We start from the raw sequence: 15194 nt of genomic DNA on the forward strand, positions 1-15194 counted from the left end.
ATCATCTCTCCTCACACAATGCAGGGCCCAGGATTTCACACTGACAGGTAAGGCCAAAAGGCTTCTGCTTCCACCCCCCAGGGATAGCATCATGCTTTTGGGGGCCTCTACCAAAGCAGCAGGCTCCTTCCTTCAGGTTACCTCCTCAGCATCTCTGAGAAGGCAGAGGCCATGCCCCCAGGCCTGCCATCCCCGATTATTTCCTTCACATTTACTGTGACACCTTCATTGAGGGAACATCATTACACTTTCAAGACTTCTTAAGTATAATTGAGAAATGCATGCCTCAGACAGGTGATCTTCACATTCTGAGCCTTTCCATCTACCTGTCTGCCTACAGCCACACTGCAGGAATCATGGAATCACGGAACGGTCTGGGTTGGAAGGGGCCAAATATCATCCAGCATCTACCTTTTGCCATGGGGAGGGACACTTTCCATAAGCCCAGGTTGTTCAAAGCCCCATCTAACCTGGTCTTGAGCACTTCCAGTCATGGGGCATCCACAACTCCTCTGAGCCATTCTGTTCCAGTGCCTCACCACACCCACAGTGAAAGGTGACGATGAGCTGTAAACAACTCTTGCCCTTCCTTAATTAGTAGTAGAGTATGAACCCAAAAGTTTATGATCCTGGAGAAATTTGGTGAGAGGTGATCATTCACCTCCTTGCAAATACGTGATTTTATTTCCTCTGGCAACTCAAGAGGCAGCACTGACAGACAAAGAAAAGAAAACTGTGCTGAAACACCTCTGTGCCCTTCTAACCTTCTGGTGAACTCCCAGCAGCCCAGTGAAGCAGCAACACCTGCCCTGGGAAGATGTCCACGGTTTGTGGCGATGCACAGCTCCCCAGGATGCATTCACTGAGCCACTGGCTTGGGTGCAGTCATGGCTGCAGGTGTGTGCAGGTCCCATGGAGCCTCCAGGAGCCAGGGAAGGGGTGCAAGAGGACACGAGCTCCCTGTGGCCCGTGTTGCAGACTGTGAGGCCTCCAAAAAGTAAAACAAAGTCCTGTAGGAAGAGCAGACTGCTAGGCAAGAAAATGTGAGTTATTTGGCTTAAGAGGACTGAGGCACATGAGCCAGGCAGCATCTCAAAGGAGTGGTCTCACGCTATCAAGCTCTCAAATGTGTGGATACCTAAGATGACTTTTGGATGTCATCTCTGAGGTTATCTGGAAATTGTTCTTTATTCTCTCCAGTTTCCTATTCCCTTAATCTGTTTCAGCAATATCTGACCTCTTGCCTCTGACAATGCTGTGAGTTTGTTCTGAGCACACACTCTCTCCGTCTCCTACCCCCACAATTACACACCCACTCTGTCACCTTTATCTTCATTTCCATTCACTGGGCACTACTCTTCCCTCTTCCAATTTAATCCTGAACCTGGTTGCACACTTTCTCCAGCCAGTGCTAGCACCATTCATCTCCTTCAAAATTTTTGTTCTGCAGTTCTTTGGTCCAGATCATCTCCTTCCCTCCTGCCCCGGGGATTTCTCCAGAGCCATCCTCTGCTCCTGTCAGTCTTACCTTCTGCCCTATCAAGAAAATTACTCCTACTGTTTATGGCCTGCTCTGTGCTCCTGATGCCAAATGGGTTGACACAGTAGCATGAGCTCTTGCTCAGGTCCACCCAGACTTATCAGCCTACAGCAGACTTACCACCTGGCACTGTTGACGTAGAAGGAGCTATGAGTTATGAGTTGCAATGGAGATAAATTCCCCACCTGTGGCTTGCACTTTTCTTTTCCCAGCCCTGCAGAATGTGACTGCTGCAATCTATCTGCAACAACACAAACCCTTGTGTGATTCCTTGGCAATACATCACTGTTTTGAAAGATGCAAGGCAGAAAGTCTCTTTTCTCTGTGGTCACTGCTATAAGGAGGCTCAGACGTCACACCATGACAAGCAGGCTGCAGGAAAAGCCCCTGAAGAGCCCCCTGAGACATGGGGACTCAACAGGTGCCTGGAGACTAGAAGTCCCTGTCTAGACTGTCTCACCTGGAGGGTGGAGAAAACGACAGTAGCAAGGCGAGCAAAATGCTTCCCCGTGGCATATAACTCAGCACTGAAAAACTGGAAAGATGGCAAAGAACAACCTTCCTGTACCTTTTGAGGTAAAGACATAGAGATAACACTGTCCAGTCAGATGATTGTGCACTAAATACCTTTCAGTGCTCATTTTGGTGATGATATAATCCTAGCAGCTCAAAATGTGAGGCACTTTTGAAACACATTACAGGAGGCAGCATGGTAGTCTTAAGACACTGTCATGCTGCTTTTTAAAACAGAATTGTTCTGAAGTTGTCCAAGTTCAAAGTGCAGAGAATGACATATGCAACATTTTGTAGCTCTTGCAATATGCTTGCCTCCCAGATTAGATTCAGGTAAGTAAAAAGAAATGACTGCTCAGAAGTGCTCCACCCTTGCTCTCCTAATGGTCCTTTGCTGAGATCTAAAAAGGTGACGAACACTGGATGCAACTGTGTCTTTTCCTGTTTTCAGAGCCCAAAGCTGCGGTTGCGGTGTCGTGACCGATGCTACCGAACCCATCAGACAGTAAGACATAGATAATAGACATAGACAGCTAAGACACAGACGGTCAGTTCCTAGGAAGGAAGGGAAAACCTCTTGCGTTTACGTGGCTCCATCGCTCAGTTACCAGAGGAGCCGATAAAACAAGTAACGTCTTCCAAGTTGAGCGAGCCGGGGTTACTTGTGGTAAATTAAGTCCCTCGTTTGAAACCGAGCCGGGCCGGCGGAAGGCTGCCTTTTGTAGCTTCACTTCCACCCTCTGTGCCCCGACAGCGCGCCCGGGCTCGGAAGCCGAAGCCTCCGGAGGTTTGCGAGGGGTAGCCCCCCGTCCCGGGGGATCGCGGATCTCTCTCTGTCTCCCAGCTTCGGGCTGCCGCGGCGGAGCCGCCGGGGCTGCGGGCACGGGCAGGGGGGTGTGTACGTGTGTGTGGAGGGGCGCCCCGCGCTGCAGTACCGCGCCTGGCCGCGCACCGGCAACAGCCCCCCGCGGCGCGGCGGCCCCGGCGGGCGGGCGGCCGGGAGGGCAGGGCGGCGGCGGCGGGCGGGGCGGGGCGCGGGCGCTGCGCGGCGGGCGGCGGGCGGCGCGGGGCGGCGCGGTGCGCGGCGGGCGGCGGGCGGCGCGGGGCGCTGATGCCGCGCGGGGCCGGGCGCGCCGCGGGGCGGCGGGGCGCGCAGGGCGGGCGGCCACGGGGCGCTCGGCCATGGGGCGCGGGATGCGGCTGGCGCTGCTGCTGCTGCTGCTGGGCGCCGCCGCCGCCGCTGCAGGTGGGTCGTGACCGGCCGCGCTCGGCGTTCTCCGTCCTCCGCGGGAGCGCGAGGGGGATGCGCGCGCGTGTGCGGGTACGGGCGTGCGGCGGGGCGGCCGCGCCCGCGGGGCACCGCGCGGGCGTGCGCGCGCTGGGCGCACACGCGTCGGTCTCCGCACGCACGTGTCCGCGCGCCCGCGCTCTCGCCTGTCCCGCGCCGATGTGCGCGCACGTAGGGCGGGTGCGCGTGTGTCCGCACGTGCGGTGCCGTCGGTACGCGGGGTGCGCGGACGGCTGTGGAAAGGCAGGGCCGGGATGCGCGTCTCCCCCGCGCCCCGCGCCGCAGACAAAGAGGGGTCCGGCCGCACCGCACCGCGCCGGGCCGCCCCTGCCCGCGGAGCGTCCGGCGGGGCGGCGAGGCCGGGTGGGCTCGGGCCGGGGCTTCGGGGGATGCCGCGGGAGCGGGGCCCGGCTGCGGGGCGCTGCGGGCTCCGTGGGCGCTTTGGGCGGCGGTGGCCCGAGTGGTCGGGGTGCGGAGGAGGGCGGGCAGGGTTTTCAAAGCCCCTTCCCGCAGCATAAACACTTGGCGCTCAGAGCTGCCCGCAGCGGGGTCCCGCAGCAGACACACTCGGGCATAAACAGTTTGCGTAACGCTTCCTCGGCCGGGTGCAAGCCGAGTGCCAAATTTATTTTTTTAAAAAAGAAAAAAAACTCTGATGGGATACAAACATTTAATCAGGCACAAGATATAAACGAAACATCACAAGGCATGTGTTGCTAAAATGCTTAAGCAGGAAGCATATGATTTTCCATGGATGTTTTCCCAGGTGAGTCATGATATTTGCTGCATGCTCTTACTCATTACTGAAGGTCCCAGTCCGGTGGCATGTGCAGTAGATGGAATGGGAAGATTTAGTTGGGAAGATGCATTAAGTGCAATAAGGAAAAGCACCTTTTCCAGTGCTGTGTCGGAGCAGTTGTGAACTTGTGACTGCCAGCATAGAAATCTCTATGCTCTCAGTTTGTCCTTTTACTGAATTGCTGTAGCAGCCAGTGTTACACTCGAAAGCTGTCACTTTTCATAACGTGAAGTGCTCTGCATCGGTCATGCAACTCTTTTCCAATTCAAGTGAAAACAAACACCCTTTCAAAGGAGGTTTCCTCTCCCCCCTTTCTGCCCCTGGGACCCACGTCTGTGTGCCAGCAGCATTTCTCAAATCCTGCTGAAGCCAAGGTCGCTTGCCCCAGATGTGATCCCGGCTGAGGAAGGGACCCTCTATGCCTGGCCCGAAGACAACTGCAGTCAGTGACCGTGCATGACCAGGGCTGGAGCACACCCCGAGCTGGGAGCAATCAAATGCTCTCAGCTCCCGGGGTCTGACATGGGATTTTGTAGCCAACCCCTCCCATCTGGGCTCAGGCAGAGCCTTGTCCCTGCCCTGGGGCCATCTACGACAGCCCTAACACCAACTGTAGTCACAGGGAAACCTCCCATTGACCAGGTCCTCCTCCACTGCATTCCTGGAGGCAGCAGTCTGGTGTGCAAAAAACAGAAGGACTTGATGAACACAAACAGTAATCTCAACCTGTCTGATGGTGCTGACTGAGCCCTGCTCTTCCTACCACTTCCCAAATCTGCTTTGCAATCCCACAACTGAGGGAACCGCAGTAAATGTTCATCTATTTGTGTAGCGGCCAACTGCACTGTGTTACACGTAGCCAAAGAATCCAGGAAAGCAGCCAAAGACATAAATTAGGCCAACTACTGGCTAGACTAACTGATAATATGATAATAGCACTTAACTTACCTACCCCTCAGGAGAGCTACGTAGGTTAGTTAATGTTTATACAAGGCTTTGAAAAGGATGTTCAGGAGTTGTAAGTGATATTACATTGACCTTACAGCTCTATTTGTTTACTTTTCTAGAGCAATCGTATTCTGCACAGTTACTATAGGTCACGTCCAACACACCTTTACCAGCACACTGTAGGAAGCTAACTTGACTGAGCATTTCTTGTTCACTAAGAACTTCCCAAGACTGCTTACCCAGTGAAATCCAGAGACTGGATTCAGAAGTGCCTTGCACTGGGTGCATAGCAAGCAGGGGTCCACATCTGTTCTGAGGAAACACTATAGAAAACCTGTATAGATATTTAGCTTTGGTGGTAAAAATGGTTTTTATCCAGGGTGCTTCTTGAGGAGCGGAAGAAGTGGGGGATGCTGTCAGGCTTGGAAGGCTTAGCACTGCTAGTGCATGATATAGCTTAATTGCAACTATGACACTGTAGGCAAAAGCTGAATAAGCCCCAGAGAAAGGATTTGTTGGATGCTAAACTGAAATGACCTTCAGACATAACAAAAATGCCAAGAAGACATTAATTGGTGCACAAAGCTGACTGTGTATGACTGGCCTGGTGAAAAAGAAGACATTATGAACCTCAGATTTTTTTGACCTGCACACATCCTAGTCAACAGAGTTTTGTTTTTTTATGTTAAACAATTCACCAAATACTACTTTGACCTACTCATACATTCATTAATAAAAAGTTGGAGAGCCCCTAATCAAGCATTCCTGCAGCAAGAATTACATTGATTATGTGTGAGAGTGACATGGTTTCACAGCAAAGCCCATGGTGATTTTATTTTTCTTTGACTCTGTAACTGGATTTCAAAACTGACAGGACTTCCAGAAAAGCTTGAACAAAAACCACAGAGCCTCAGCTGTGCGGCAGCTTGCCAGCATAATTTCAACCAAAACTTTTTTTTTTTTTTTCCCTTCTCTTTACACACACTAGCAACAGCCTTTCCAAACTTAAGCGGTGCTACAATTAAACACTGATGTCAACAGCAGTTTCTGATTGTGGGAAGATTTGGGGTAGGGATGGAGCGGTGTGAAAGGAGGTGAAGACTTGAGGTCTTTGCTGGCAGGTGATACTCCTGAGTGCTCCACACCCCTGACACCCGATGTGCTGCACCCTGGGCTGGGTTGCTGCAGTGCTGTTCCCCATGGCAGTCTCCTGGCCTCGTGGCAGCATGCTGCCTTGGCGGCAGCTTGCCTTTCTTCTGCTTTTCTCCGCTTCCCCAGGGCCACCTGGATCCCCTTGGAGGCCTCGGGGCATGGGTGGCATGGCTCTGAAGCCTGAGCCCTGCTCCGGTGCCCCGGCGCGGGAGGGCAGGGTGTACTCATCTCTCCCCCTGTCTGCTGCCCGCTCTGCATCTCTTGGTAGGCAGGGATTTTCCCAAGCGCAGGGAAACCCCGAAAGGTTTGGGGGTGTGTTTCTTTTATAGGCGCACCGAGCTGCACAGAGGGGAGAGCTGAGCAGCAGTGTCGCACGCTGTCGCACGGCCCCTCCAGGGCTCCGTGGCTACCGGCGGCACTCGGCTTCGGCGGGGGCAGCGCCTGCTGTCGCTGGGCGAGGTGTCCCCACCTCGGGAGCCGCCTTCAGCCGCCGCTCTCTGCCCCGCAGGTCTGGGCGGCGTGGCGGCGGCGAGCAGTCCCTGCGAGAAGGCCTGCAACCCTCGGATGGGCAACCTGGCTCACGGGCGGGCGCTGCGCACCGACACGTCCTGCGGCCGCCGCGCCGCCGAGCCCTTCTGCAGCTACAGCGAGGACGAGCAGCGGCGCTGCCGGCGCCCCTCGTGTGGCCGCTGCAGCGGGGCCCAGGCGGGGCTGGCGCATCCCCCCGCAGCCATGGCCGACTCCCCGTTCCGCCTGCCCCGCACCTGGTGGCAGGCGGCCCAGGATGCGCCCCGAGAGACCATCCGCCTGGACCTGGAAGCCGCCTTCTACTTCACTCACTTGATTATGGTCTTCAAGTCGCCCAGGCCGGCTGCCATGGTGCTGGAGCGCTCCCAGGACTTCGGCGAGACGTGGAAGCCTTACAAATACTTTGCTGCTAACTGTTCGGCCACCTTCGGGCTGGAGGATGATGTGAGGCAGAGAGGAGCCATTTGCACTTCCAGATATTCGAGCCCCTTCCCCTGCACTGGAGGAGAGGTAAGTCTGCCTGGGCTGGGACGAGAAAGCCCCTGCTCCGGCCCCATTTCTCTGCAACCTCTGCGCCCGTGTTTACGCTTCGTATTTCACTACACCTGCATCTCCATCGCACTTATTTCACGAGGCGAATTAACGTAATTCATTCCTAGGTGATGTAGGCACCGCCCTGCCTCTTGCTTTGCTGCGTTCGTGGTCCCTCTCTTTTCCAAAAAATTCCTTTCCTTTCACCTGGTGAACTCCGCTACACAACTGCAACCTAGGCACGTGCTGCTGATTCCTCGGGAACGCCAAAGGGAATGTCACTCTACACAGCTTTCTCCAGATCTTGCAGTCGTGTGGTTTTAGGGTGATGTAAATCAGTCTGACCAACATGCAACTGTGTTAAAATTAAGTCACCAGATTGACTTTTAATAGTGACTTCACTGAGAAGTTGGCGTGTAACCAGTCAACGTAGCTACTCGCCACACACTGAAGTATGGTTCCCATAAACCAGGTTAGCCAGGTAATTTTAAAAATTATACCTTGTCTTCTTTTTTTCCTGTGCACGCTTATATGAAAGGAACTTGGGAAAAAAGGAAGGAAAACATCATATTTGCTAAGAAGAAAAATATACGTGAAAGTCGGATGATTTTCAGTATCTGAAGCAGCAGATAACAAGTGATGCCTTTGGAGGCTTTACCAATAATGCCCTTCCCAATGTCCAATTCTGACCCCCGGTGCTGGGGAGCTTTCCCTGGGAGTCGCGGCCGTGGGACCGCGCTCCTGTGTCCCCCGACTCGTGGGGACACATCCCCGGTCACCAGCTCCGGACTTCAAAGGCTGCTCCCTCTAGTGGCCTGATTTCATGAACTTGCCTGAAAGCTTAATCAAAATTTCCCTCTGACCTAGCACAGAGAAAGGATAAAATCTGGTTAGTGAATCAGGAGATCACTTACATCATTGTAGTTTCTGCTGAGAACTGCTGTGAGGTGAAAGCCCGATCCTTGAGGACCAGCATTCGTGTTGAGAAAAATCATGTTTTCAGACCCCTTTGCAATCGTTTGTGGTCACCTCTAGCCATGCTCTGGCTAGGAAGCCACTCTGCAGAAATACTGAGAGCTGTTTTTCACTAAAGTGCATCTGTTAGCTGTGTCTCAGGAGGCAGCTGATGTCTGGCTCGAGGAGAAGCTGTTCCATGCTCTCACCAGCTGAGAAACAAGGATCTCCAGACCTGTCAGACAGATCCAGGGTGACTATTCCATTACATTTTAATTCAGATGGCTGCTGAGAAAAAATGTTATCTTTCTTTTCCTGCCACCTTTTGCTTGTGCCCCCAAAAAGCTGCCTAAACTTCCTTTCAGAGTGCAGTATATAAAGGCGCTTACAAGAAAGGAGGAAAAAGACTTTTCAACATGGCCTTTTCTGACAGGACAAGGGGCAACAGTTTTATACTGAAATTTATTTAGATTGGGCATAAGACATTTTTTGATTATGAGGGTCATGAGGCACTGGCACAGGTTGCCCAGAGAAGCTGTGGATGGCTCATCCCTGTAAGTGTTCAAGGCCACTTTGGATGGGGCTTTGAGCAACCTGATCTACTGAAATGCCTCCCTACCCATGGCAGGAATGTTGGACTTGATTATCTTTGAAGGTCTTTTCTCAGCCAAATAATTCTGTGGTTCTGAATCAGGACTAACTACAAAGTAAGACCTACAAAAGGAAGGCTGCATGTACACCACTGGGAATTTCTCAGGCCCTCAGTACTTGTGCCAGACTCTGGGTCCCACCACCTGAATCATAAAGTTATGCCAGCCTGTGATGGAGGGCAGGAGAAATCCCCAGCTCTTAGGCCATCCAGTGGGACTTCTCTTGGGTATATGATTTGCAAGCTCCTTTTCTTATCTTTTCAAGGATTTTTACTCAGGGGTGAGAAACCCAGGGCATCCTACAAGGCAGTATTTGCCTCACTGGTACTGGGTCCTGTGTTGCTAGCATCCTGGTGCAGTTTCCATTGTGGTCACTGCACACCAGGATGGGGGCTGTGCCTGGAGAGAGAGAACCTGTACAAATCCCAACCTTGGGCAAGTTCCCCTCTGGGCTGGTGCAATGTGGGGACAGTAGAATCAAGGTCTTGTGTGTAGAAACGAATGCCTGTCTCCAGAAGAAAAGTAATTTGGTGGTGTTTGATGCATCTGCAGTAGCATGCTGCAAAAAGAGACTATATACAGAGCCTGCTCCCGTGGGACCTCTTCTTTTGGCATCACTTTAGTCTGTGTTTTTGCAAAGAAGCTATAAAAGTCAAGAGTATTTAATTGCTCCAAGTTTTAAACAAATATTGCATCCAAGGGGCTGGAGTGTAGAAGACTTTTCTTACATGGTACACTTCAGTTTCCTGCACTCAAACACTACTTTTTACCTGCAAAGTAATAGCAGCAGCTCTCCAGATGGCAAGCCTGCATGCTTAGCAAATATCACGTTTAATTTATTACAGTGTGCTGCATTCCAGCAATTACTAGTAGCTGCCAATAGCAACATGTATCTGACCTAAAGAAACACCAGAGTTTTGTGTTCTGTTTGGAGTTATGTTGTGCTTTACTCCCACTTTGGTAGCACCTAATTTCAGACATATGGAAACGGTAATTTCACTTGAAACAGTGGTTTCAAATATGCAGCCATCCAAAATGTCCACGTCTGAAGGGTATTACTCATTTTCTTTAAAGCACAACTACAAATTCTGTGAGTGCCACTGGATTTCTTTTTTTAGATTTCTTTTCAACTGTGATGTAACAACTGTAACCCGTGATCCAAACCATGTGTCACCATGTCTGTACGCTGCTTTCTCGCACTTCAGACATTCCAATGCCACATGTGCATTTCTGGGCTCGGCACTAAGGGCTTGCAGGACTTTGCAGGATGCTGGGGTCTCTCTGTATGCTGCTGGCAGCTCACTCACTGCTGTCTGTCCCCTTGGATGAGCAGTTTGTCTCAGGTGAGGCCTCAGGTGGTGGTGACTCACCCCAAATATCACTGGAGTTTGGCACAGACCTATGGCTTGTTGGGCTGGTGGTTTCTGGTTTTGCCCTCTGTAAAGAACAGGCGGTGCTGGTCCACCTGGGTTTCTGCTGATTGTCACGGTGCCTGCAAGCCCCAATTCAAGGCAGCAGTGTGAAAAACCCCACAGCACTCAGGGGCTTAGGGCCTATTTTCAGTATATGACCTGTCTTAATTTGGGTCAAAAGTGTATCTGCTCCACTTTTGATTAAAAAGTAAGATCAGACTTTTTGCATTCTCATCATCATGAGTCATTCCTTAGATGCCTACTTCAACTCTTATGGCAAAAATCCTCCCTCATCAGAATTTGCCATGTTGTTGATCTTGAGGAGATTTACGATAGTGTAGAAAACAAGCTGCCAAGCCTCTAGGTTCATTTCAAAGACCCAGACCTCAGAAATGCTGAAATGGCTCTGAGAGATGCTTTTCATCCTTCTGTAGCAGAGTGGCTCTGGGCTTGCCTTTGCAGTAGTGGGATTGGGATGTGATGGAGAGCAATACTTTCGGAAGGCGGCACGGTGCTGCAGTCACCTCAGCTGGGTGCCACCTCAGCAGTGGGAACCAGACATTATGTCGCACCATGTGTGGCACTTGGATGGTCTATTGATGGGTAGAATCACCTCACCAGGTGACATGGCAGGTCCCTGCTCTTCTTTGCTACCTGTCCCTAATGCTGCAAGTCCACAGGACATGGTTATCTCTGATGTGGATGCGGCTCCAGCCTGAGGCAGGCAAGAGATGGAGGATCCACAGCTCAGTGGTGGGATTAGGAAGGACAGGACAAATCAGGGCAAAACTGCCAAGCAAAGAGGTTGAAGGCTGTGCTGATGTTTGGAACACTGCATTGAAATGCTCTGGGTTTGGTCTAAATGGTTTTCTTGGTGGAAGTAAGCCTGAGACACAGGTCAGCATGTGTCCAGGGACCTCAGGGGCTCTGCTGAGCTGAGCCCCATATCAGGGCAGCGTGGCTGCAGTCTCACCTCATGCAAAGAAGAACCACTATTTCAACAACCAGCAAGGTAGTCAGTGATTTCTTTGCAGGTATACAGAAGTCAAACTAACCAAATGAGCCTCTCCTCAGTACAGGAGGAAGAAAGGAGGCAGATGGTGGGTGCCCATCTCCTCCCCTGGCATCCCAGCCTTGGTACAGCCAAAGTGGATTTCCAGCAAGCTTCAAGCATCTGCCTGTTCGAGGAGTTGGATTTGCAGCATTGCAAAGGGGACACATTCCCATGTCAGGGAATAATTTCAGATCAGCTGCATGCAGAGAGGTCATTTTAGGCTTCCCCTATGCTTAATAAAGTGAATAGTTTCACAACAGCAGTTTGTTTAGCATAGGCAGAAACCTCTAAATGTTAGCCTTGTATCACCAGTGTTTTAAGAGAAAGGCTACGGCCAAGTTTTAGCCTGAATCATACAAAAATGCTGCAAATGCTGAGTATTTTTGTTGGTTTTCAGGGTGTAACCCTTCAGCCACATTATTGCAAAGGGAATCAGAACTGGATTCACCAGCCAAACATAATCTGATCTAAGTAAACAAGATGCAGAAATAAACTCTTTCAGCTTCATGCTCAGACAGGAGTACTAATTTTACTAGTATGCATAAAAAGCTATTTTCCCTCCCATAGTTCAGATCATATTAATATTTCCTTTTCAACACACTAATCTTAAAATTATCCTTGGCTAGGGATCACTGTTGAGGGCTCATCCACAAGGGGCCCTTAGCAGATGTTAATTCTTTAACTGTGAGTGAGAGTGACTGTCCACTCTGCAATGCAATTATCTCATTCACTTTACATTCCTATCTGTGGTCAATTCAGATTAGCTCGCCTGAGTGTCCCCATTTAGACAAGCTCCAGGATAAAAGGGCTTACTGAAGCAGAGTCTCCTTGACAAGATTTTAGTAATTTGGTAACTTATTTTAGCGTTCATCTATTCAGAATACTGCTAATAAATCACTTGGGGACCTCGGCTATTGTTGCTGTTTGCTATTTATAGAGGAGGCATATTTGCAGTTTGACTGTATTCCAGCAACAAATTCTGACATGCTTTTTAACTTTTGAAACATCACATTACCACTGTTTTGCTGTGGGATGCATGTCCTACTGAGCATTTTATTGATCTCGTGCCTTCCGTAGCGGAAAAACCTTCATGTGTTTTGCCTTTCTCTGTTACTGCATGCAGCCTGCCTCTCTTCCTTGAGGATTTGGACACCAGTCCTACAGGTTTTACCTGAAATTAGCTGCACAGAGCAGAAGTAAATTGTGTACTTCTACTCAGAAGTCTGATCATGACAGACTGTGAGTGGTTGTAACACTCGCTGCTGAAACAAATAGGAGTTACAGTCAGTAGCTTTTATTTTTTAGTCCTGATTTTGGGTTGTAGAAACTTCTGCCTGGTTGGGGTTTTTTACATTTTTGGCCCAAATAAGCTTGGTTTTCAAGTTTATCATTGTTGTCCTTAACTAAAGCTACATTTTTATTGTGCTGAGGTCCTTCAAGGGTCTTGTGGGTAACAGGAGATTTCAGTTCAGTCACTTGCAGGTCTCCACAAAGAACCTGAGCAAATACGCAAGAATAACTCAAAACAGCCTGGGATGTCAACCCATTGAGGGATGCAAACATCTTTTTTAATTGTTCTGTGCCACTGACATCTGCACAGAGAGAAAACAAAGGCCCAAACTGATGAGAAGGAAAGAGGGATCCTGGCAGGCATTCAGCAGAGCTCAGGACATGCCTAGCTGTGAGGACACACCTATGGAAGTATGTTTTCAAGTCCCATCTCTACACTTTATAGAAGTGCACTTTGTAGGAAAAAGACCTCTTTAACAGCATCCTCCTGGTCATCCTATCTTTGGAAAAACACAAATTGTTGGGCTCTGTTCAGAAATGCCATGTGCAAAGGAGAGGCTGTTCAGCTACGGGTGGTTGAGGTGATGGCCAAATCCTGTCCAGCTCTTCACATTATATCACTAAAACTAGCAAGACACGGGGACCACTGTTTCATAAGCACAAGAATAGTGATTTCTAGGATAATAGTTAATGAGATGAAGTAAATGAGGCTAGGCTGGAGTCAATAAAATTTTATAGGAGCCTAGAAATCCCAGGCTGTGGCAGCTGGCAGTAGCAGCACACCAGCAGGGCACCATCTCACACCAGCCACCTTGCTGATGGCTGTGGTGAAATGCATCCCTTGGTTTGGTCCTCAAGCTTTCCTTCCTGCAGGGAAGTCCACCTTCCCAAGCACTGTGGAGTATTTCCAAGCCAGTGCAAATTTCCAGCAGTGGAGGAGAGGAGATTTTCCCTTTAAATAATGGGGCAGAAAAAAGTGAATTGGGAAAGGGGAAACTTTAGCTTAGCTTTCACCTGTGTCTGGGAAGACAAGAGACAAGGGTCATTCTGGGCATATATGAAGATGAACCTTTGGTCTCTGACAAATTTTACCATGAAAGATACTTCAGAGCTCAGTCATTGCAGGGCTGAGCAACACAACTGTTGTTTTCAGGGCACTAGCACCTGCCTTTGAAGTTTTCTCTCTGTGGAGTACCTGGCATGACACTGCCAGATCTGTGGGCCAGGTTGTGACAAATCCCTCCCCCTCTCCCACTGGCCTTCCTAGAGGAGTGACATGTCCCGTTATGAGGCCTCCTGGATGCTCAGCATCTCCGAAGGACAAGGGCTTGTGAAGAGCAAGATGCTTCTCCAACCTGCCCCATGATCCTCTGCACTATTTCTCCCATTCCAGCCAGCCCATAGGATCGTCTCCTTTTCTTCCTGGATTTCCCAGTGCTTTTGGCACTTGGGGGTTGGCCCTCTGCTTGGCCAGCTCTTGAAATGCAGCCCCCTCTGGGATGGAGCATAGCCAGTGTTTAACAGTGCATATCGGCAGTCCCCTGTTTGGAACAGCAAGTTTCTAACAACTGCTTCTGGATCAACCTCCAATTATGGCTAAAACAAATTATTCTTTGGAGGGAGCTTGACCAGTCTGTGAAAGGGGGGATATTGTAGGCTGCCAACAGCAGGAGGGAATAGGTTCCAGGGCTCCAGGAGACCCTTTCCAAACTTCTTATGTAGGACGTGAAGAGCACTGTACCCACATGAAACAAGAGGAGTTTGGGTAGGCAGAATTTAATTCTCTAAATTGGCATCTGGCCTTGTTAGCAGGACTATTGCTTCCCTTGAGAAAAGTGCCACGGGATTTTAACGGTGCCTCCGGAGCCTCTCTTCAGGCACTGCACCCCACTGCTTCATTTCACACTTCATTTTTGGCATGAAGAGAAGGCTAACTCACTTATTCAGCTCCCAGTTCTCTGGCTGGAAAGGACTGCCATGTTTCTCTTTGGGATTCCTGGATACAACTGGTTACATGGGAAGCGTGTAACCTAAAGCAATGTATTGACATGTCTCAGAAGCTTTAGATCAAGAGCTCATTTGAGATTAATTGCCATGCAACAGTGGGTGTCGGTGTGAGATACCCACTCTAACAACATGCAAAATCCTACACAAATGGTGAAGTTCTCAAATTCTCCATGGGTAACATTTACAGGAGGAAAAGAAGTTAATGTCCAGAACCCAGTTTACTAGATGCATATGCTATGAGTCTTTTGCCTCAGTCTCTCTGCAGCATCCCTCATTCCAGTAGTCAAAATCCATAGGTATGGGTTGAAAGAGGGGTGCTGTTTCTTGTGATCTTTTTGACAGTGTGTAGTTACATATAATTCTGACAAGTGTTTTTTTTCCTAGAATTAAGTGTAGCTCATGGTAGCTGGGTAGCTCAAGCAGACAGTCCTATAGACACAAAACCTCTTCATTATAAACAAGAGCAATTGAAAAATATTAATGGAATTTTGTTACTCTTAGGCTGAAAGAAATCCCCTTGATCCTTAG

The 15194-nt window shown here is 50.0% G+C and overlaps 1 protein-coding gene across 2 annotated transcripts in view; it reads left to right on the plus strand.

Moving 5' to 3' along the window:
- The first annotated feature begins 3153 nt into the window (after nt 1–3153).
- The window catches only part of LOC131591886 (netrin-4-like), a 47009-nt gene continuing 34968 nt past the window's right edge, over nt 3154–15194 (plus strand). Inside the window, exons 1-2 of one of the 2 annotated variants that reach the window (XM_058862995.1) lie at nt 3154–3299; nt 6749–7278. In XM_058862995.1, coding sequence (XP_058718978.1) covers nt 3236–3299; nt 6749–7278 — 594 coding nt within the window. In that variant the 5' untranslated portion in view covers nt 3154–3235. Of the gene's footprint in view, nt 3300–4008; nt 4108–6748; nt 7279–15194 lie in introns of those variants that run through there. The other variant, XM_058862996.1, reaches the window with a different exon arrangement.

Source organism: Poecile atricapillus, chromosome W, assembly GCF_030490865.1.
Source record: "Poecile atricapillus isolate bPoeAtr1 chromosome W, bPoeAtr1.hap1, whole genome shotgun sequence".
NCBI classification, from domain to species: Eukaryota; Metazoa; Chordata; class Aves; order Passeriformes; family Paridae; genus Poecile; species Poecile atricapillus.